We start from the raw sequence: 24484 nt of genomic DNA, 5'->3' as shown, positions 1-24484 counted from the left end.
CATAAAAAAACCCAATACACAATGTAAATTTAAATGCATAATACAGGAAATCCAAAAACATCACATCCCACCTACAAGGAGAACATCTTACTGTCTTAAGCCTTTAATACCGGCATCTATAAAGCATAATACTTTTAAACGAACACTGCGTCACGTCACTAATACCCTCACAGTGGAACAGCCTCATATTTGCATTCATTCATTGTGTACTGTTGTGCATTTCACTAAAATATTTGCATTTGTTGTTCATCTAGCCCAGTTCAGACACTTTTCTCGAATAAACGAAGGCTTCTAATCAGAAATACCATGAACGAGTCTGAATGCTCTGCTTAATTACACATTCGCACACAAAGTCCCGTCCCTCACTCCTGATTGGGTTATTGTCTCCGATTTTTCAACACTAATGACCGCTGGGCCCCCCCTCACTCTGAATATTCATGAGAAGAAGTGTCTCACTAGATGGCGGTGCAGCTCAGCGCTGCTATGCTAATGAGCTCACAGGGGATTAATATTTATGAGATCTGAGAGGAGGATACTGGAGATGTGACTTGTGTGGATGTGTATGCGTACGGTGACTCAGACCTTAATAGCTAAATCAGTTAGACAGCACAGAGTGGCCTGTCACATACAGAGAGAAAAGAGACTGCTATTTCACTTCATTTGAGTATATTTATGGAGAAAAGCAAGGCTTATGTGTTTTACAGGAAGATGAGAGGCAACTCGGACAAAGCATGTGCTCAGTATATTGCAGTCATTTCACGTTTAAATTTACATTGCATGGTTCAGCCAAAAAAGAAAATTCAGTCAGTATTTCCTCACTGTCATATTGGTACATTTGTATTTGTTCTGTGGCATAGGTTTTAACTTTTACAATATATAATGTATCAAAATCTACAAATACATTAGTAATAATAATAATAATAATAGTAAAATTAGTAATAGAAATAGAAATAGTAATATTGGTGAAGGATTTACTTTGAAAACTATTTTCAGCAGTACTTGCTAGTAATATTCACGATAATAAAGAAGCAAGTAAGATGTTGAATTAAATGCAAAATTTGCTAGTGGAAATTAGTTCTTTGTTTTGTTTTGAAATTTTAATTTGAATAGATTTGATTTACGTTTTATTATTATTATTTACATCTTGTTTTATGTATTTATGTATTTATTTATTGTTATAATCTTTTCTTTCAATTTCTTTTTGTTTTGTTTAGCTAGAAATGTTAGTAAAGTATTTGTTTTGTTTTATTTAGTTTTATTTTTTTTGTCTTAAAAATTTATACTTTATTTTTAGCTGTCCCCAATTATGTTACTCTTTCATTGTCTTTTTATTTATTTTTATTTTATTTGTTGCTTTGTTTTATTGTTATTTTATTTTTATTTACTTTTGTTTTACTTAAAAAAACAAAACGTTTTTGTTTACCATAATAACATCAGTTACAGTCGTCACTAGACGTGACCGATGGCACTCAAAGTCTTGACACATCATGTTTGGACTGCCAGCTCAAATGAGACTCGAGAATCGCGTGATGTTATTTAACTTGGAATGACATGAAAGTAAATAATGAATTGTCATTCCATTAACTACGTTTTGAGCTTAATATTAAATCAACATCACAATATAAGCTTTTTAATGAAGCTTCCTGTTGCAGTGTCATAACCTGTAGAATCTTTGACTCATTTTAGTCATTTAGCATTTACTGTTGGATGGTGTGTATAAAACGGGGGAGGGAGTTTGTGTGTGCCCATGTTATGTAAGATGTTTCTGGAAGAGGATGCAGTGTCACAATGAATGTGAGTGCAAAATGTTGTCAGTTCAGAAAGCCGATGGAGGAACATGTCTCTCGCTTGGATCATTCTGCCTAGAAATTCCACACACACACGCACACACACACTCTGTCCAGACAGGTCCATCAGTCGTCAAACACGCCTATTGGATTTGACCAGTTATGGACTAAGCCATTAACCTCTCTCACATGCACACAGACACACACTTTCATAGCATATAGGTACACAATCCCTAGAGTGATTGCATATTAAAACACACACAATGTTCAAGTGTATTCTGGGTGGTTGATCCCAAAAATAGAGCAGAGTATAGTAGAATTTGAGCTATTTTAGTGCTTCCCAGACACACACAGAGCAGATGAACTAGTCCAGACATGAATGGCAGGATGACAGCCTCATAGCCAGAGGAATGCTTCCTTCAAACTGAAGAGAGAGAATCACTCGTTCGTTTGTGAGGTACGGGTGAAAGAAATGTGCAATCTCTCTTAGAGTTGAGCCTCTGGCCTCCGCCATCATTGTCATGCATGTGTTCATGTGTGTGTGTGTGGATGAATTCCACTTTCCGACCTTTAAAACTGAACACACATGCAAAGCATGTCCACAATGTAAATTGCCACCTCATTTCACCCATTTAGGGAAACTAAGCTGCAAAAATTATTGATATTGAGAAATTCACAAACTACTGGAGCCTAAAAAGGTGATAAAATATCCCTATCTTCACATTCATCTGTCTATTGGTGCCATTCACTGGACTGAGTGTCATGAACTATGCAATAAGCAGTGTATTATCATTTTGCTAAAATTTTGCCACAAGCACGCTTGTCCAAGGGTTGAATATTCATAAATTTGCATGCTCATGTGCTGTTGAGATGAATGGGAATGCTAATTGCTAGCATTCTCCAAGTATGGTAGACTTGCTTAATTCAGGTAGCTACTATAGCTATAAATGACAGTTTAATTGAAAATAACTAGCTTGCTTAGCAAGGTTCTCTTCATATGGTTGTGACATCACAATTGTTAACCTGAAAACAGCACTCAATATATAGAGAATTATCTGAGTAATATGAATCGTCTTCTGATGCATTTTGAAATGCACAGAGAGAAGGATATATTTAGAGTATTTTGATGCTTCTCAGAAGCCAAAAATACCCAGAAAGAATAAGAAAAAGCCGTCTCTCTCCCTCTCGTTAGCATCCTAATAAACAGATTCTCTACCTTCTGTTTTCCTGTCATTCTTAGAGAGAGTATGCTAGCTTTGAAGTGTCTACACAGACATTCTTACACCCAGAAGCACAATAGTCCTTATTTCACTTTGGAAGCAAACACAAACACATGCATACACACTTACACAAACAGAGTTCAAATATGGACCTGAATACAGTGTAGAGGGAGAAAAAACAACATTTTCCATATAAATAGTTGGGACAAATGGCTTTCGCTGTGTGTATGTGTGTGTTGAGGAAATAATTGAGGAGACAGAACTCCAGAATCAGGCCTCTAATGGAAGGTGACAAATTAATTTCTGTCTGCTAATAGCTTAAAATAGAACATGCCCGACTGGCTGTCTTATTCTGTGTATCACTTGGAAGTTCAAGCACGTGTGCATGTGTGAATGGGAGGACAAGGAGAAAAAAAAATCCTCTCTGGTACAGCTTAAACTGTTTGTGAGCACAAGCTCTGTGGTTAGACCACATCACATCACATCCATCATGGGTTTAACCACACAAACCAGTACCAGGTTTTGGCCTGGGTTAGGTCTTTGGATAGGATCTTATTATATTACATTACATTAATATTTGTTTATTTATGGATTTACATTTTTAATTGAATTAAATATTGATTATATTTCATGAGCTAATGGAATAAATCACAAGCATGTATAAATATTTGCAAAGAAAAGTCACTAAATACACATGGATTTGGCCATGTTGTTACGTCTTGTTGTTTATCAGTGTCTTACGCCATGCATGCTATGTTTTTAAACAAAAGAAGTTCAAATGCGAAAAATGCGCCTTCAAATTCTAGAGTTCTCTTCCAATCTAATTTTGTTCCATATGGTTTTTGAAAGCAAGATGATCTGTGTGAATAGCTTGAATTGCTTTGATCATATCAATTGCTCCAGTGGTAAGAAAATTTGGTTGCACTTTATTTTACAGTACGTGTACTTCCATGTACTTATAGTGTACTTACAGTGTATTTATCTAAGAAAGTTCTGGTAATACAAGGTAACTACATGGGGTAGGGTTAGGTTTAGGGGTAGGTTCAGGGTTAGTACCTAGTTATTACATAGTTATTGTAATTATTATAATAAGTACATTGTATGTACATAAGGAACAGGACTGTAAAATAAAGTGCTACTGAAAATTTCTTAAAAAATGGCCCAAGGTTCAAGCCTAAGTTTATATTTTCTAAGTTTTGGTGGATCCAGTCACAGGGTCCCATTTAAGTCTCTACTATATGTTTTCAAGACGCACCAGCTGTTGAAGATTAACAAGCTTTTAAATTTCTTATGAGCTTCTCTCTTTCCTATATATATATATATATATATATATATATATACACACACACACACAGTTCCTGCCAAACCTTTGATCTGCCAGGAACAGCATCATGAATAGTCATTAATGCTCATCGAACATTTCACTCTAACTGTCATTCAAGGATTGGGTTTTTGTGTCTTTAATCTCTGCAGATTGGTTGTCTTGAATTAAAAAGGGGCACTGTTTGTATTTGATTGGCTGTAATAACATTCTCACAGGAACAATAGGAGATTTATCTCAACTCATCTCCGTAATAGGGTTATCCGAATGCTACAAACTTAAGAACCATTCATCGCCGTTCTTTCATGTTGTCCTGTCATGGGTTTTAAAGATAAGATTAATTCTTCATATCAGCAATCTGGTTGTGGACTCGTGTATCTCATGCATGCTTTATAGCAGCTATTTCTTCCAAACTGCTGCGTCAAACCTTTTCTTTAAAGAAAAAACTAAAAACTAAATTATTCATCTGTGTTTTGGTGCATTCCTCCTGCAGAACGAGAAAGAGTGGGGGAATGAATTGAGGGTCTTCCTTTTCCTGAGGGTCACACAAGGGCTACATTCTGATAGAGATGAAAGGTTTTTAGGCTTTACAGAGAGACAAAAGGAGGTAAAATAATCTGAAAGTGGCGGTCAAAGAGAGCCAAATGCTGTTTTGAATAGGTTAAATGGCATAGTGCTGACGTCAGGTAATCCTTATTTTATTAATGTTAGCTCAAGAACTCTCAAAAACACCTTACATTTCACTCTCGTTGTCCCTTTCTCCACCCTCTGGGATATTCCTTTGATATTCCATCTTTTTAAGGCTCAATAACATTTAATAATAAAGGCAGAGCCTCTGTGAATTGCGTCAGCCTGACCTGCTTTAGGAAACACACACACACTTGCAAAGTCTCAGTGCTATTGGTGCCACAAATGGCATTGCATGTCCAGTGCATGTCATGCAAAATATGCCAAAAACTCCATCGTTCAGCTGTTCTCAAAGGAAATGTCATTTGTTTCAGGACTGTTTACATCAAGGACGATTACCACACCAGTGTTACAATGATACCGTAACAGACAAACAATATTGTTTGAATCATGTAAAACATAAATGGCAGCCAATCAGAATCCATGCGACTTTAAAGAGATTGACCATCTAAAGTGACACTCTCACTTAAATAAACAGAATGTTATCATCTATTGGTGTGAATGCCCATATAGGTATGGTTACAGGTATCATCTTTGATGTGAACAGCCCTTTATTTTACCCTTCTATTATTGCCCTCCAGAATACTTGATTCCGATTGGTTAGTCATGGCATTCAACGGTCAAATAGAACCAATAATTCATAACAGCTTTATATATTAGACCGTTCATCCAGGTTACTGAAACTGGTGCTACTCTTTTACTTTTTTTTTTTTTTTTTCATTTTCTTAGAAGCTTTAGACGCTATAAGAACATCTTCTGGTAAAAATGACTCCAAATCAGGGTCCTGATCATACTTATGCATTTATTTTTTAATGACCAGCTGGAAGCACATTACCCTTTACAACCTACCATTGTATAGTTCCATTTACAGCATATAATGGCCAAGAACCAATCATTTAGATAGGAAGAGACTGTCTGCTTGAGACGTAAAGTGACAAATCACAGTTTTGCTTGTTTTTACTGCTTATTACAATATTATTACAATATTATTATCATGCAATAACAGATGAATGACTTCAAATACTGCTGCAGTAAGTGAACAGAGTCTGAATGCGGCTGTGACTAAGTTAAAATTGATCTTGTGTCACTGTGCCATTGTAAAAATGTCTTATGTCTTTTTAATATTGTACTTATCAATAACTGGCGACAAGCCTAGATATTAAAAAAAAAACATCTCGTCCCCCTGTATTTGGCTGTGTTCTGTTAAAACTGTTTTTCAATTCAAGTATGTGCACAATGTGCCTGCTAAGACTGTATTTGGAAGCACCTGAGGGAACAATAAACCCAGTTTTTACCTGGACATTTCAGGACTATTCTGAGATGAAATACCCAAAAGAGTAGCCTAGTGAATAGTTGCCACATAGACAGCCATTCAAGATGGGCTGTTATGGCTAGGAGTTGGGCATTGACCTTTTAATCACCGTTATAGACAAGATAGTTAGGCAGAAGAGAGTGAGAGTGAGAGAAAGAGAGTAGGTATTCAACGCAGCAGAACGGTATAGTGTCATACAGACCAAACTGAATAAAGGATTGAGAGAGAGGGAATAATGCAGCAAAGTACAGAGGATGGAGAGGCAGGAAGATACTCTAACTAGGTCATTTCATCAAACTGTAAATGCAATACAACTATTTGACAGAGAATGTTATGTTTGTGCGATGGACTGTAAATGATTTTATAATTGGCCTGTTTTGCCTTTGTGTGTGTGTGTGTGTGTGTGTATTGTCCCAGGGCACTGTCTATACATGCAAAGATCTCTCTCACAACACTTTTTCGGCATAGCTTTTTGTTCTGTCTTGCCTAGTCACTTCTCTTTTCATCTTTTCTGAGCTTGTCACTCCTCATTTCTTATCTTATTGTGTACTCGTCTCTTTATTTCTCTTCTTATCATTTTATTTGTCTCATCTTGTCTATCTTCTCATTTGATCTCATCTTTTCTCATCTGTCTTATTATTTTCCCTTTGTCTCATCTAATTTCAATTCCCGTTTTCATTTTATCCTTCCTATTCTTGTGTCCTCATCTTTTTACTTCTATTCTTTCCTTTTCATTTTGTCTCTTCTTTTCTCATTTTATCTCATCTTGTCTCACCTCTTGTTATTCTTTTTTCTTTTCTTCTCTTGCCTCACCTCATGTTTTCCTTTTTACCCATTTCCTTTTAATTTTTGTTTTCCTTATTTCGTCATCTTTGTTGTCTATACCCTTTTTGTCTTTCCCCGTCTAGTCACATCTCTTGTCATTTTGTTTTATCTTTTCTCATCCTGTTTCATCTCATTTGGACTCTTCTCTTCTCTTCTCTTCTCTTCTCTTCTCTTCTCTTCTCTTCTCTTCTCTTCTCTTCTCTTATATTGCACTAATCACTTATAATGGGCCCTATGGACTCAACCAATTGAGTGTGGTCCTCTTCTCTTCTCTTCTCTTCTCTTCTCTTCTCTTCTCTTCTCTTCTCTTCTCTTCTCTTCTCTTCTCTTCTCTTCTATTACACTAATCACTCATAATGGGCCCTATGGACTAAACCTATTAAGTGTGATCAGGCATCTGCCTCAGACTCGACTAATCAAATTCCATTGCCATAGATCATAGGAAACCAGTTATCACCCCTGGCATATATTTTATTTTTGGCTGTCAGTAACAGCTTGACTTCAACCCTCACGCAGACAGAAGGGTAGATTTTCCAGTTGCTAAACAATTGCCAAAAAATAACATGCTTTTGCGAGTCACAATGAAAAATTGTTTGAATGATTGGTAATGCATTTGGCATTTCATCTAGCTGTTAAGTTTCCTGCCCACATTTAACTATATGCCTGCCACTCAGAAACACTCAATGCTGGACAACAATTACATTTAGACTTACTAGATCATGTGAGACTGTCAGAGGGGCTGACGATAGAAAAAGACAGATGGAGAGATAGAAAAGGAGGTGGCAGATGAAGCATTTGGAACTGGTTATTTTACACTCCTAACCAATTTCACTTGCGTGACATCTGTAATCGGAATCACTCTGGTCAGCATAATGCAGATTCCAGATCAACGTAGGAGGAGTTTGAAGTTATGGGGTCAGCATATATTGCAGTAGGTACAGATATAGGACATTGATGGGGCACCTCAGGACCGCAGGTGTTTGGTAAACAAATTACTCTGGCAATTATTGCAAGTGTTGTGAACGATCATAGCCAAAAGTGCAAGGTGCACCGCAAAGTTTTGTCCTTTAATGAATCGGTGCCCTTGATCCTCTGATGTGTTTTTCTCGCGATGAAACTTTCATGAGCCGTAATAAACACAATGCATTTTTAAACAGGCAGATCTGCAGCCATTTGGAAAAGAGAGGGAGTGAGAAACTTGTGAAGGGAGGAGACTTTTAAAGAGAGAGGAGGTAAATATGTTTTTCTAGAATAGAGAGAATGAGAGAGAGATGGAGGGGTAAGCACAGATGGTGAAAAGAAAGAGCAATGACAAGAGGTTATTTTCAGATGAGTGTGACTCTTTAACAAAATGTGCCCATTGGGAGCAAAAATGGGCTTCTTAGAACTGCACATAAAACACTTACACTCAGAACCTTAATCCACGTCCCTGTTGATTTTCTGCTTTCCCACCGCAAAACTAATTTAGCAAAACAGTGGTCCTCAAAAAGTCTCTGGGGTTGTCTCAGTAAGAAACAAAACACAAAAAAACAAAGTTCATGAGTAGCATTGATGCAAAACCTAACCCTGAATCACTGAACTTTTTCAAAACTTGGCACACTAAATGGGATAAAACACTCAGACCAAGAGAAGACAAGTCCAGTTTACGGTATAACCTTTTAAAAAATTGTACCATAATTTCATCACCATGGTAAATGAACAATCTTGCTCTTTCACCATGTTATTCACACATCATATGCATCATCTGGTAGACTTTTGCCAATTAATAATATCCAAGGAGTATCTGGATGCAGCTAACATTTATATATACTACCAAGTGTCAACATTGTAGCAATACAAACAAAACAAGCAAAGTTATTCTTTAAGTAGACCTCTCAGTATGGTTCATTCACATTTCTTCCGCATAACCTATTTTAATATGCCCAGGGTCATTCACAAAAGACACATTCTTGTGTCCATCTCTGCTGCCTTTCTATTGCATATGTTGACAAATAATATGAGGACAAATATGGACGTTCTTGAGAGATACAAAATTGTTGTACCAGACCTGTCTATAGTTTCGCCTACTTCTTTAAGGTGTTCAAATGGCACTTTCTTTAGTTGTTATTCTTGTACAGATACAAGATACGAGCTCTCCTAAGGGGTGTTGGGCATCCTGGACCACAGCAGGCTTCTCAGTGCTAGCCAGCACCAGGCTAACAGCACTAGCATTGGCCCAAAAACAACATGAGCTGTCAGAAAGGGTTATCACAGCCCAGTGAATCAGACGGGAGGAGGGAGGGACAAGGGGAAGGAGGAGGGAGCCGGTGAGGGTGGATGGGTGGGAGTGTTACTGTGTGAGAGAGAGAGAGAGGATTCAAACGCTAGAGAAAGGGCCAGCGTACACTCGCCACAACTGAAAGCACAAGGATTGTGTGAGTGTGTAGTGCATGCTTGCGTTCGGAGTAACGGCGATGTTGGAGCACTCGTCTGAGCTGGGCTTTGTGCCGAGTGTGTGTGTGGACAGCATGCGATACCCATCCACCGCGAACAGCGCTGTCTCCATGAGGAGCACAGAAGAACTGCTGCTGAGGTAAAGCTGTCCCTGGACAGCACACAAAGACATGCATGCACACACATACACACAGATCCAGCTAGCTCCGAAAGGTTTGCTGTGGTTCATGGCTGCAGGCATGCAGCGAGCCGTTTCAGGAATGTTTGGTTGACGGCAGCCCTGCGGTTTTGTTGGCGCGGTCCGTTGACATGCCGTTTGTAGGCCGTTTGAGCGGAGCATACATGCAGTTGTGTTCTTGTCAAATTGCGAGACCCTGCCTGCGCTGTACCGCCTGCACTTGTCTTGCCAGCCGTAAAAATGTGCAGCTTGCAACATTTCCCACTCGTGTTTCTCTTCCCTACGGTTCAAATCGGAGTCTCTTAAAAGACTGAAGAGTTGATACAGCTATAGAGAAGTGTTTGAAGATGCGCGTGCATGCATGCAGGATAATGCGTATGTGTGTCTGTTTGCAAGGGAAACAGAATTGCAGAAAGAGACACTTCATCCTTGATGGTAAAATTGTGCTTGTGTGTTCACTTATTGCAGTCACCTTTTTGCACTTATTCCAGTCGCATTTCCACGCAAGTGGTCCTAATCTGTATTACTGCACCCTGTAAAGTGTGCGAGTATATTTGCATACATTTAAGTGTGAAAACACACTTGTGAACACCTAATTTAGGAGTTTATTTGGATGTAATAATCGTATTAAACAAAGTCAGGGACAAGCAGGAGGGGTTAAGCCCCGTCCCGCCGCTAGAAAGATGTCTGCTTTTGTTTGCATGCCTCTCTGATGATTGGATTTAGAAGGGGGTGGAGGGGTCTGGAGAGAAGAAGAGAGGGAGATTCGTTGGAGAGATGTAGGGAGGGTATTGCTGAAAGCATTCTCAACAATGGGACGCCCAGACAATGAGGCTGCCACTCACTTTGTGGCTTGTTTTCTACCTCTCCTCTCCTCTTGGTCTCTGTCTCTCTGGCCATTTTCTAAAAGTGGAGAAGGGTGCTAATCAGGCCATGTCGGGTTGGTTTTTTATCCCAGGGTTATGGCCGGTTAATAACGCAGGCGTTTAATGTGCAGAGTGTAATGGGGTGTGAGAGCATTAGTTGGGCCAGAGAGGCGGCCATGTTGGTTTAAAGAGTAGATTTATGGCCTTTTACTCATTCATTGTGCTTGTGCTCAATGGCTTTTAAAATAGCCTCCGAGAAACATGAATTTCTCCAATGACTGCGGACAGGTCTTTGGTGTAACACACACACACACACACACACCTATGCCATAACACAGCCTCCTGTAATAAAGATATGTCAAGTGGAACTGTGCTGTACAGGTCCGTAACCATCACACACATACACACACGTGTGCATAGGCAAGCTCATAAGAGAAATATGACCATATGTTAACAAATATATCCCAATGCAGCTGGGGCTGAATCTATGATCTTGAGAACATTTATGGTTATTTGATGAAAAAATGATTTATGGCGCTACATGCAGGACTATATACATGGGAAATCTGTACATGACAGGACTGTAAATAAATCTATTGCACGTGCCCTTGGCAGTTGGTGTAATGCGATGTTCGCTGAGGACTCAAATCGATTTATGCCGTTGTGCCTAACTTCAATCCATCGTGGCCGAAAGTACTGTAATGATAACTTGAAATTCAATGACTTTATTTAAGATTGATCGTTTGGTGTAATATTACTGATATCGAACATCTCTGAAATGTCTTTTGTGGTGCTATCTGTGTTCTGAAACCTAGTGGGCTGCCTACCCAGACATCGATTTTGGACATCACAGTTTTAAAACCAAGTGAGATGCCTACCTAGATACCATTTTTAGTCATCAAATGTTCATTTTATGATGCCCAAAAAAGATTTCTGTAGCTCATGAGATTATCAAGCCTTGCCTGTGTGAGTGTTATTTTGAAGACTTTAGCTGAGAAGGCTATTTAAATGCTTTAGCTAAGGTTGAATGTGTTTCTCTCAGGAAGTTGAAGGGTTAAGTAATCACAGATGACACCAGGTCAGTTTGCGCTTCACAGGCCATCATGAAAGCTTACACTATCTTCCTAAAACCGTTCGTACAGCACCACCGACTTTCCACTATAAACACTGGAGTTTGTACTCTTCAATTAGTGGCTTGGAAAGCCTTTCATTGTGGTAAAACAAGGCCATGGCAGTTGTGCCAATGTGTGTCTGTGGTGATGGGCTGCTGTCACTCTGCATTCTGAGATATGTGTGCGAGTGTGTTGCAGAAATTGGTGGTTTTGTGTTTTAGGAGAATCACCGATCCCAAGGTGCCCACCGCCAAGCTGTGGCTCAATAAAGCTGCGCGGGATTTAAATGAAAATAAATGAGAAGCAGTGACAAGCACTCTCAGGGTCCCGCTTTAATGAGGGGAATGGGGGGAGGGACATTGAAACAAAGAAAGGGGGTGAGATGGATAGAGAAAGGAAAGGGGGGAAAGGCTCCTTAATGAATGTAGGTCTTGGAGAGAAATGGCAAATTTATTTAAACTCCCATTTTGCTACCCAAGACCTGTTCAATTAAACCAGTAAGGTTCATTGCACTTGGTAAAAATCACTTTGAGGTTGGCATTCTGTCATAGCGGAAGTTAGTTAGGCAGTTTTATGATTTAGGAGGCAGATTTAGTTCTACTGTATGTCGATAGGAGAGAAGAGAGAAGCATGTGAAAATAATATTAGAGGAGCGTCAAGCGGCTGGAATGCAATATGATAGCCTGTTGATGTCCTGTGCTGTCATAATAGCATTACTGCTGGTTGGCATGGGGATAATGTAAACAACAGGGGTCGAGTTGATGTAGTAGATTATACAGGCTAGTGATCCCGGATTACACTGACGAGCTTACACATATGCACAAGCAAACCACTGTACTCAAGAGGGTGATAGCGCTACCATCAAATGTGTCATTAAACCGCATGAGTTATTGTTTAGATCATTAGTTAGAAACATTTCAACAGTTCAAATGGATAGTTGACTCAATGAATTGTCTTCCATTGAACACAAAAGTTGAATATTGGAGAACAACTTGACTGTTTTTTGTACTATATATTGAAAGTGAATGAAGGCTTTCAAGCTTCAATACAGACACCATAGAAGTACGATACAAGTATCCTAAAAGTGATAGATTTCCCCTTCGATACATATTCCCCTTCATTAAGCTCTTAACCATTGCAGCTGAATCATTGAGTTACTGTGTTAAACTTTAGAACCACATCTGTCCAATTCACACACAAATCATTCAGACCGATTTTCTGAACTGAATCAACGATGCTTTTAAAATGATTATTTATTTATTTTTATTATCTTTTTAAATTAATTTAAATTAATTATTATTTCGGCTGAGTGGTAAGTTTTGATTAGAGTATACATCAGATCTGGTCTGGCTGTCACATACAGTCTAGAAGCAAAAGTTAATATTTCAATGTAACAGAAGCTATAATCGGAAAGCAAAAAGTCTGTTACACATACATTATGGTAAGAACAGTTCACATACTACTGTAATTTGCTGGAGACTAGACAATGAACTAGCATTCCAATCTTTCCTCACATGTTTGGCATACAGCTTCAGTAGAACATTGTGCATGTTGTTTAGTTCTTCTGATGTGTAATGACACATTCATTACATCATCTGTAAGCGCGCTTATCTGGGAAAAATATATGACCTGAGGCAAATTATCAATAGTATGCATCATGGCATAACTGAGAGCATGCATATGTATGTGAGCACGCTCACTGCTTTACATAATCCATGAGTTTATCAAAAATTCATGAGCCCAAACACTCTTCTGTCAGACTACTGACAGCCTATCTTTCTGTCTAAATCCATGCATGCAAAAGGCTATAGGCTAGGGCTGATGTATATAATGCCTAACAATAGAAAGACATCAAAACATAGAGATTTTGCTATACCATTATATATTTTTGTATTTTTCTCAATGGATGTTATTTACATGTAGGAGTGACTGTAGTTTAGACATTCAAATGTGGTGCAACTTTTTGCATGAGTTTAACTAATATGTGGTGTGCATATACTGGATATTTAGAATATTGCTCATCCAATCAGATTTTGGAATTGGAACTAGAGGTTTTAAAGTCACACCTAACAACTTAAGACTCATTTATTAAATTGCTTCTTGCACATTTTGCAACACTTACAATGTGAAATGTCCAGGGCTTGGTGCTAACAGTGCATTCTGTTTTATCCCAAAATGGATAAACATGAATCTGGCAATGTTTTATAATTAATGTTAATTGTTGTACATATCGAAGCAGGTTGGAAACTGTCTGGTGATCGGTGATAAAAGTTAATGCATTTTGGAAAAATTATACCACCTACCATAATGCATTTGCAAATGTACCAGGTGAGCTACCAGGCAAGTTTACTACATAACTGGATACATATTAGTTATACACTACGATAAAAGTGTTTTGTATGATATGTGAATATGTATAGGTACATTTATGCAGTTTTGCAAAAAATGTAGAGGTGATTTGTTTTTGTTTTTCAACTATGCCTATGTAGACTTACAGCTTTGCTTTTTAAATGTGCTCTAAGCAATAGCAGTTAGCAGTTCTGGACCTTATACTGGGCTTGTTTGCTCAATTAGATACACCCCTTCATTCTAAAAACCCTCCCTCCAAAAATACCATTGAGATGGGCAATGGAAAAGGAGAGTTTTTGTCATTTACCAAGTTTACAAGTTCCTTCTTTTCCAGCTGCCTTGATTTTTTTAAGACCACCCCTAATACACGCTGTCTTTTTTCCTGCCCCATATCTGCCATCTTTAACATATACTCTTTCTTTTTATCCCCAATCTATCTACTGTCCCTGCCCCCACCCCTTTCTCTCTCTCTCTCTCTCTATTCAGTTTGAACTCCTGGTGTACTATTTTTGTCTCTGTGCGTTGGAGCCTGCCAGGCCTGCCTTTCTCTCTCTCTCTCTCTCTCTCTCTCTCTCTTTCTCTCTTGTCTTCTTGCTCTCCTCTTACATGGTCAATCAATACGTGTTATAGGCCAGCTGGGTCCAGACCCAAATGGGAGAGGCGTAGCGATAGAGAGAAGGTGTAAGAAAGAGAGAGAGATCCCAGAGAACAAGGACCCCAAGAAAATGAGGCGGAACAAGGGCGTGAATAGGATGCGAACACATTGGGAGCTCAATGTGAATATAGTTTTACCTCGCATCATCTTACCTCGCGAGGCAACAGTAATGCAGTAAGCAGGTTCGGGGCAAGTGTAAATATTCAGGCTGTTCCCCCGAAACCTCTGCGGAGAAGGTAAGGAAAAGAACAAAAAGTGACAATAAAAGAACAGAAAGAGATAACAGAGTAACAATTACAGCTGCATGAGGACGAACAGGAAAACCTTTGACCTGAGAGTGTGAGAGAGAGAGAGTGAGAGGAAGAGGGGAGCCCCTATGAAAGACGTCGTGTGGCTAAATTCCATTATCTTCTGTGAGAGGGAATTATATCAGCCCTTAAGTGCTTTCATCAGACTTCTTAACCCCAAGAGAAGGACACAGCCAGAAAGCCAGAACGATTGAAAGATGTTCAGGGGGCGACATGAAGGTCTGTAGCTTGGGTTCTTGTTCCGCACTGCTTAAGCTGCTTAATACCACACGTAAATTGTCCCCGCTACCTGCCAGATATCAGTAAAATGGGGATCCTGAGAAATCACTCTATCCTTGTTGTCGCTTTTCCACGGACAGGGTGCCAGAGCTCGATCCTCGTGTTTCTCCACAGCAGATCAGACAGTTTTGGGACAAAAAAAAAATTAAAATTGGCTCTGCATTTGCCCCTATTAGCTCTTTAAAACTCAGTAAGATTTATAGTAAGACTATAAACAAAGTGTTCTATGTGCTGTTTACGTCTGTGCAGGTTATCTAGTAATGTGCTAAGTTGTGTCAGCGTTTAGCTCTAAAGTCAGTTTGGGTTTATTTACATCGGGTTGACTGCCATGTCTTCAGAGAGCTTAGTTTTAAAGAAAAGGAGTGAATTTAAAAACAGAGAAGCTAGCAGAAAAAAAATATGTATATTTGGACGGCATGGAAATGTACCTTATTAAGCAAAACTATTCTTTCTAAATGTCTGTTTCACATCAAAGAGCTGCGCGCACATACAAGGAGATTGCTTGCGTTAGCAGTCTACAATACGTCCTTTCCTTCATGTTCACTCATAATGCTTTCGTCGAAGCTTTGGCTGGCTTTAGGTTTACTGCTGAATTCTCTCTTCAGACAGAAACCCGTTTAGTGAATTCATCATCTCCATAACATGCGTAACAGCAATGCCAAGCATTCGTAAATTGCTTCTTTATTGCACAATCCATTATGTAATGGTATATTTGCTCAAGGTAGCAGATATCACATTGTGCGAGGACAGCGGAATGTTTATAAGCCTGTCCAGAACTCACAATGCATTTCTTTTCTTTTTGTTCACTCCTAAATTGATTTTTTTCCCCTTTGTAATTGATGCACAAATTAATATTTTAGGGCAGTGGACTGTATAAGTACTTTTATTTTGTGTTGGTGGTTTTAGGCCTACACATATTGACTTGAATAATGCAATGCAATGTCAGAAATGATTGTATATTACCTACTTATTTATTTATTTATGAGTCACCTTTGCTCGACTGTCCAAGCTGGAGGCGGTATTCAAACGTGTCACGGGGCTCAGTTTGCGTAGTATCATAATTTGTTTAAAATCATTACAGAAATCTTGGCCTATGTCTAAAATGTCTCTAGAGGGCAGGCTCTAGGGTTAGTTTTGTCTTTTGTTTTTTTCATAAATGTTACAGTAAGAAGGAAATATTGATTGTGCATCCTTGCATACACAAACACCTCCCTTGAACGCATGCAAATACTAGTACATTGTTGGCTACAGGTCATAACAGACCACAACCCATGTTTTGCCTATTGCAATTTGGCCAAACTGTTTTCTATGGGTTTAATTTGGCTATTTGTTGCTGGTTATACCAGTTTAATTCTACGCAACTGCTTTTTAATGACAGCTGAAATCCTTCATTGCGCTTGGTCTTTAAAGACAAGCATGACTCATTATGGATTTTTGTTTTGTTTTGAAGCTTTTGGCTGATTATGTTGTTATCTAATTACCATGGACAATTTAAAGTCATAAACTGCAAAGCAATGCAGTTTTTAATGGTTCCTAATTCAGGAAGTACAATCCCAGATCTTTTTATCTGACGTGGCCATGTGCTACAGAATGCAAAGCACAATGTCCTCCACTTCCCCATGTGTGTGTATGCATTAAGCATGGGTATGTTTCCCATGACCTAGTTCCTGCACGTGCTCTGTAGAGCTCCGGCTCGAGACCCCCTTCCCCTGGGGGCACACGAGGGGAAAACAAAAAGAAAATGCACTCTTTCATACGCATGAACGGATGAGCACAGTAAAATGGGAATGCGCCTCGTATTAGATTCACCATTTGATGCAATAAATATGCTGATGCAATAAACCTTCAATACCTAGAGGTTTCTTTATCATCTCTCAACCTTATTTTGGTCTACGACTTTTTATACCATGGTAATCTCAATAATTAGGAACAATACACGTTTCTGCAAGGCTGCTTTTTATATAGAAGCTATAGTTTGCCCTCAAATATGTCAAATACTGGGTTGTTCATAATCAAGTATGCGTTTCTTTCTTCTGTTGAACAAAAAATGAATACGTTTGCTTGTTTCAGTTATTTTGAGCTGCAGGCTACGATGAAAGTGAAAGGGGACTAGAGATGTTTACAAAGGTGGTTGACCGAAAATTGAAAATTGTGTCATCATTTACTCACCCCCAAAGTTGTTCCAAACCTGTGTGAGTTTCTTTCTTCTGTTAAACACTAAACAATATATTTTACAGAATGTTATTAACTAAACAGTTGACGGTAGCCATTGACTTCCATTGTATTTTTCTTCTTTTTTTTTCTCTATGCTATGGAAGTCAACTGTTAGGTTGCCAGTATTCTTCAAAATATGTTCTATTGTCATATTGGAACAGAATTAATTCATTTTTTTGGGTGAACTATGTTTTTAACTAATTAAATAACATTATATCTGTGAGTGTTGTATTTGAATCTATGCAAATGTGATTTTAGAACTGTTGTAGAGGGCAATTTTTCAGCAGATTCATATTGTGGTGTTTTTCTAGAGCTCCAGTCCCCATCCACTTCCATTGAATGGATAACAAATGTTTTTTTGTTTTTTTGTTTGTTTGTTTTTTGCGTTTGGACCGGTTTGGATACTTTCATTAAGAATTTCATTCATATACAGCTCATAGATGTACTGGTTAAAAACTCGCTGCAGCAGCAGCAGCTCGAGCAGACACGCCTCTCTCTTCCCGGTGCTTGACGCTCCGGTGCGCTAGTTGTCTGAGAATAAAGGTTTTTTTTAAAGGGACTGTTGAGGAAAAACCCTCTAATGGGGGAACGGAAAAGACTGTGACAAGCGCAGTGAGTGTGTGCGTGTCCAGAGCCGCTCGCGCCGCTGCACCTGTCCCTCTCCGTCTCGCGCGCCCAAACTCGGCAGGCAGGCTCCCGCGGACGGCGGGCGCGTTTTATCCAGTCAGCGGCGCACAACACGGGCAGCCTTAACATGACTTCGTCCTACAATCTGGATTTTCTACCCGAGATGATGGTAGAAGGACGACTGTTGAGCGCCGGAGAAAGGATGTAAGCGTTTAGCTGTTTATCTCACTGCTCTCTTCTGTCATCTGTTGACAAATAGGGCACGCGGTAGTGTGTCGAGCGTTGTGTTATCAGTAATCAGATAACGGGGCTGACGGTGCTAATGTTGGTTTTGCTTTTAACTGCATACTGTTCCCCTGCTCAAACGCATTCAGGAAATAAACACGTTGGGTTTAGTGTTCCGGGATCGGACAGTCCGAATCATGTCTCAGAGTTTTGTTACGTTACATAAACTGATCTGCAGTGCATGGGCGAAATTGTATCAGGGAGTAGTCAGTGTAGCAGTAATATATCACCACGCGAGAAGATGAAGTTAAATGTAATGGTCCACTGATTATCACATCTGATAAAAAAGTGCATGCGGTATGAAGAAACTGGGTTACTTTGATACTAGCTTCTGGGGGTAGATTCGATCATAGGATGGAACACAGTTTCAGTTGTTATGCTTGTTTATTTAAGACTCATTAATATTTTATCAACTTTAAAACGCCTTTGTTGCTCGTGCACGCACATCCATAATAGATTTGATGTTGTTGTATAATATTTAGGCTATATATACATGGTTGAAAAGTAGGCTGTGCGTGTATATGTGTGTGTATGTGCGTGTGTGTGTGTATATATATATATATATATATATATATATATATATATATATATATATATATATATATATATATATATATATATATATATGTGTGTGTGTGTGTGTGTGTGTGTGTGTGTGTGTGTGTGTGTGCGTGTGTGTGTGTTTGTATTTATATGTATATGTGTGTGTATGTGTGTGTATATATATATATATATATATATATATAATGCACATATGGTATATTTTACGATATCTTCTTATTGTAATGGACAAATGTATCATTTAATAGATATATCAGTTTAGGGAAAAATATTATAAATGGTGCATTACTGTAGTTTTCCCCTCTTTATGTAATAGTTCATGCATCGGAGCGATAAATAGATGAATAAATGCTTTATGTTGAATGCTTTTGATCCTTTTCATCTCGTGCATGAATAAGAGGCATGTGACTGAAATGGCTCGAGCTCGGTGTTGAGAACATGCGCCGCTCCGTCTCTGCTTTTAAACCATCGGAATGCGCAGTGACTGACTCCCCTTCTCTCTAACCCCCCTCTCCAACTCTCTGTATCTGGGTTGTTTCAAATTTGATTTGTTACGTGGCATGTGTTGTTGAAATCAGATTAAAGCATGCGCAGGACACGTAATTCGCTTGGAAGTACAGCGTTTCAGGGCGCGAGGGATAGTTTGATGCAGCTCGAGCTCTTCACAGACGCTGCTGCTGTCCCACTAACGTCCGTTTGCTTTAACTACTAACTACCAGTTGATGAGGTCTTGTTCTGTGGTGAGAATTTCTCTTGTTGCCCACCTTTATCCTCACTTTTCTTATCTACAGGCTATTCTCTTGATATAGTGTGTGACAATCTGCTATTTGTTAATATCTTACCACACTTTTAGGAACAATTTGAGACAGAACTTGTGTTGCCACGTTTTCAAAACAAAGCCCACCCAATCGCTACTCGAAACTAGCACAATCCCGTCTTCTCGGGATAAAATACAAGTTATAGGGGGGTTCCCCTATTACTATTCCAGGGACTAAATATCACATTATTGGGGTCGCTTCAACCAGCTGCAACAGTGTCCTATTCAGATGGAAATCCACAGACTTGGCAACACTGGACAGACTGTTCTCTTAAAGGGTTAGTTCACCCAAAAATGAAAATTAGGCTGTGTTCTACTCACCCCAGAGCATCCTAGGTATACATGACTTCAGACAAATCCAGTCAGAGTTATATTAAAAATTGTCTTTTGATCTTTCAAGCCCCACCATTGCAGTCAGCGGGTGTTGCTTTATATCAGTCCAAAAGAACTGAAATAAAAAGCGCCTTTCCATGACTTGATGCGTTTTTGTAAGAAAAAAATCCATATTCAAAATGTAATAATCACTTTAATCTAGCTTGAGCCGTCAGATGTAGACAGAAGCAGTTCCGGGAGCATGACATATGTGGTCAGTGTTGCATGCGCCGCTGAGTCTTGTTAAAACCAACGTATGTTTACAGGATCAAAAGAAACAAAATTTCCCTTCTTTAGCAAATGATAAGCCTCTTGGCTTATATCGTCCTCCGACCATTTTTTTTTACAAATCCTCGTTTTGTTCTTCTAATTAGCGACCCTTGTTTTGTTTTAACCTCTCCGCTGTGTTTCTGCGTGCATGATTTCTGAGTGGCACATGCCGAAGCTGACCTCCATACGTCATCCGCCCGGATTTTTGTCAATATATTACAAAAGAAGTTCTTATCAACTTAGTAAAGCCTTCAAGCCAATAGTATCTTGGACAAAATGTGCCCCTTTTTTTTTATTCACTCGTGAATGATTCTCTTTGAGTGGGGGCCTTTCTGTTGCATTCAGCTCCTAGGTTGGTTCTCTTGTATTCCTGCTGTCCCCGTGTGCCTCTTTTCTTGAGACTTGTAGGTGAATTCGCTGATGGGGCGAGATCACCATAAGCGTGGACTATCACTTCTGTGACAAGGTGTTGCTATCAGTCTCCCATTACACACACACGTAAGAAGGTGGACAGGCAGCATCCAGCTGGCCTTGTGTTCCAGCGAGTGAATACTTGCTAATCTCTCTCTTCACTCCGTGATAAGCCGCTCACCTCTCTGCCAGAAAAACATTACGCACACTCGAGTGAGAATATAAATCACCTGTCCCTTAAATCCCCAACTGCGCAGTTTACATTTCTGCCTGTCGTAAGCCACTTCAGCTGCCAACTTTGTTGTTGATTCTGGACTCTAGCTTTTTGTTTTGCAGCAAAGTGAAGTCATTTGACAGGCTAACTTAATTTTAGATCCGAGAACACTCCAGCGGTCCTCCAGGACACAAAGAAGCTCTTATTGTGTAAGACAAAACGGGGCTGATCAGAGTTCTGGTGTGGGGTTCACGGAACTTGTTTTTCATCCCACTGGAGGATGTGTTGGAGGATTGGTGGGAGGGGATGTCCGCAATTTGGTTGTATTGCTTGCAAATATGATGCAAATTGAGACAAATCGCTGAAAATCGCTAGATTTTGTTTCATTTCGTGCTCATCCAGAAGCCACCGCCACAACTTTATATTTCACAATAGGGAGTTTTACATCTCGCAATCAGCTATTTATGATTTCAATCTTTATCTTACAACTAGGTTTCGGTCAACGTGGAAACAGGCCTCCATAGAGAGAGTCTTTTCCGAGAATGAAAATAAAATAAACATTTAAGCACAAAAGGAAGTTTGTGTCAAGTTAATGTAAGTTATTATTTGGTTTTTAATGTGGGGGAAATTACGTCGCTTAGTAGTTGACTTCATTTCAGAAACACTTATATTGTTTGGGGAGATGGAGTTTCTCTCTCTCTCTCTCTCTGTCTCTCTCCCTTTAACAGACACTTTATTTTTCCACTATTATCTTCAAGAAACTCTGGGAAGTCTGTAACCTTTGACTTATGACCTGTTCGAGTGGTTCCTCACATCTGCTGGTAACCTAAAGAATGAGACATAAATGGAAGGGAAGGAAGACAGGAAAGACAGAGGGAGGGTAGAGATCCCCCCAGCGCTTAAAGGGAGCAGTTTCATTCCAGAAATCGCTGGAAGATAAAGGGATGATTAACAAGTCTGAGGAGCTGTGGCACACACACTCAATCAGCCAACCTTAAAGTCATCATGTAATCAAAATTGACTTTCTTAATGCACGTTCCTGGTCTTATTGTGCACGATTTATCAGTGCATGCTATTAATATGTTTGCCTTCGTAATCATTCATCAAAATGCAGTAACTTCCTTGGCTGATGTCCCATTCAAAAAGCCTCATCAAGTGACGATGACGTCATCAAGTGCACTCGTGACGATGGTGTTTTAGGCGGAGAGTCATAGGCATCCAGAAAGTGAATAGGTGAAACTGACTTTTTAAATATTTTTCTTTTAGTGTTATAAATTTGTGTAGTGTTTCAGGGTCAGATGTGCATTTGTATGTGCAAGAGGTACTGCATCACTCATGTCTGCGGTTAGCCGGCCCATATGTGTGAAAGTGATGGATGAGGGGATGATTGATGGGGCTGGAGGATTTTGTGGCCACGGAAACACAATTTGTCCATATTAGCACCTTTGCCTCCTTTCTCAAGTCTGCATTGTAGAATCTGTTTGGATGTACAATTGTTAATGATACCACCAAAGTGCATTTACATCCCTTTAACGTAGATTGTATTTAGTTCTGTTTTTTTTTTGCTATTCAGTGCATTATTATGTAGTTGCATTTTATGATTTACATTTTGCTTTTTAAGAACCAATCAGAAAAGATCTGTGACCCACCAGCTGCGAAAGCGCTTATTTAAATGACGAAATCTTTTTTTTGTTGTCTGTATTTGCTGACTATTTTGTCACTATTCCTCATTTCTCTCATTTACTCAGTCTTTTCATCTTACGCACATTCCACTCTTTGATTGCACTGAGAGACAAGCATGTTTCTCTTTCTGTCTATGGTCACGCGTGCACTCGTGACGATGGCTTTCAGCTGCTGAAAAGCTGACTTGAGTCAAGGCAAGATTGTTTGTCTAGGGTCCTTTATAACTGATGAACAACATTCTCCCCTGTGACCTTGGAACCATAGAAATCTCTTGCTTTCTCTCTCTCTCTCTCTCTCTCTCTCACACACACACACACACACACACACACACACACACACACACACACACACACACACACACACACACAAACTGAAAACAGACATGTTTACTGGCCTTTCAAAAAGTAAAATAAATACATTCCAGTTGCTTTGAAGAGACCCAAAAAAATAACCTTTTTTTTGTTATTCCAGTTTCAGTCATTCTACAGAATCAGTTCCAATCTCTGCTATTTGATCATATATTCAGTTTTTTTTTTTTTTTTGCTGTTATAAGCAGATAGTTCAGACGTCTGATTGAATGATCTGCTTGGAGTTGTAAAATAGCTGATATTCATGTGTGACCATTTTAGTTGAATGTGGTTTTGTTCATTTATGAAAATGTATATTATTATTTTATTTAAATATATTAAATGATTAAATTGATTATTATTAGAGATGGACCGATCGATCAGCTAGGGATCGGAATCAGACGATTTTCTTCTTGATCGGCACGGATCGGTGTCTAGCCAATCAGTCTCACTTCTTTCAGATTCCGAGCCAATCCGTTTTTTTACCAGTGGCACAGGCAATAACATCAGCCACGCATTCTGGCTCTCTTCTCTCCGACGACCCCTTGATTATTCACTTGATAGTCATTACCCTGCCTATAATAACCAGTCTTTTTCTGTTTGTTTTCATGGAGTCCTTTCTTTCCGTCACCCAGTTTCCTCACTTTCCAAGTTCCTGGTTCTAGTTCCTGTTCCTGTTGCTGTTCCTATCCCTAGTGTTTGTTTGTTTCGGATTGATCTCTGGTTTTGACCCCTGCTTTGTTGGATTCTGATTTGGATTACACATTAAACCACACTGCGTTTGGATCTCTTGTCTCCTGTGTCTCCGATCGTAACATTTTTGTAGAAGAAAAGTAGATTTTTGTTTGCATATGCTGTCATTTATATCTCTTAGAAAAAAAAATCTGAATCGGTAAAAATCGGTATCAGCAGACCATACTAACGTAAAATCGGAAATTGGAATTGGCCAAAAAAATTGCATTCGGTGTATATATAATTATTATTTTATTAATGTGCCAAGTGTATGTATTTGCATAATGTTCAACTAGGCTAATGAACCAGTGTTAATTTTGACACAAAATTTTAATTTAGTTTTAGTCTTAGTCTTTTGACTATAATTCTTTTTAGTTTTAGTCAAGTTTTAGTCATCTGATTTGTTTTAATTTTAGTCTTATTTTAGTCGACTAAAATTGCTTGGTATTTTAGTCGACTAAAATTGCTTGGTATTTTAGTCGACTAAAATAAGACTAAAATCAATAACAGATTTACTAGACAATTTTTTACAGCTGGTATAGGAAACAAACTTAACCAAAATATATAAAACACAAATTCAACTTTATTTCAACACAACTGTGTCTTTATTTCGATTCAA

At 38.9% G+C, this 24484-nt stretch overlaps 1 protein-coding gene across 22 annotated transcripts in view; it reads left to right on the top strand.

The window, feature by feature from the left end:
* The window catches only part of LOC113048230 (CUGBP Elav-like family member 2), a 137897-nt gene that overhangs the window by 38552 nt on the left and 74861 nt on the right, over positions 1-24484 (top strand). For 6 of the 22 annotated variants that reach the window (XM_026209903.1, XM_026209907.1, XM_026209902.1 and 3 more), the window contains exon 1: positions 9476-9724. The exons of 1 other annotated variant lie outside the window; for it this stretch is intronic. In XM_026209903.1, coding sequence (XP_026065688.1) covers positions 9582-9724 — 143 coding nt within the window. In that variant the 5' untranslated portion in view covers positions 9476-9581. Of the gene's footprint in view, positions 1-9472; positions 9725-17640; positions 18378-24484 lie in introns of those variants that run through there. 15 more of the 22 variants (XM_026209896.1, XM_026209899.1, XM_026209900.1 and 12 more) reach the window with 8 other exon arrangements.

Source organism: Carassius auratus, chromosome 29 (genome assembly GCF_003368295.1).
Source record: "Carassius auratus strain Wakin chromosome 29, ASM336829v1, whole genome shotgun sequence".
NCBI lineage: Eukaryota > Metazoa > Chordata > Actinopteri > Cypriniformes > Cyprinidae > Carassius > Carassius auratus.
This window is presented reverse-complemented; position numbering and strand designations above follow the sequence as displayed.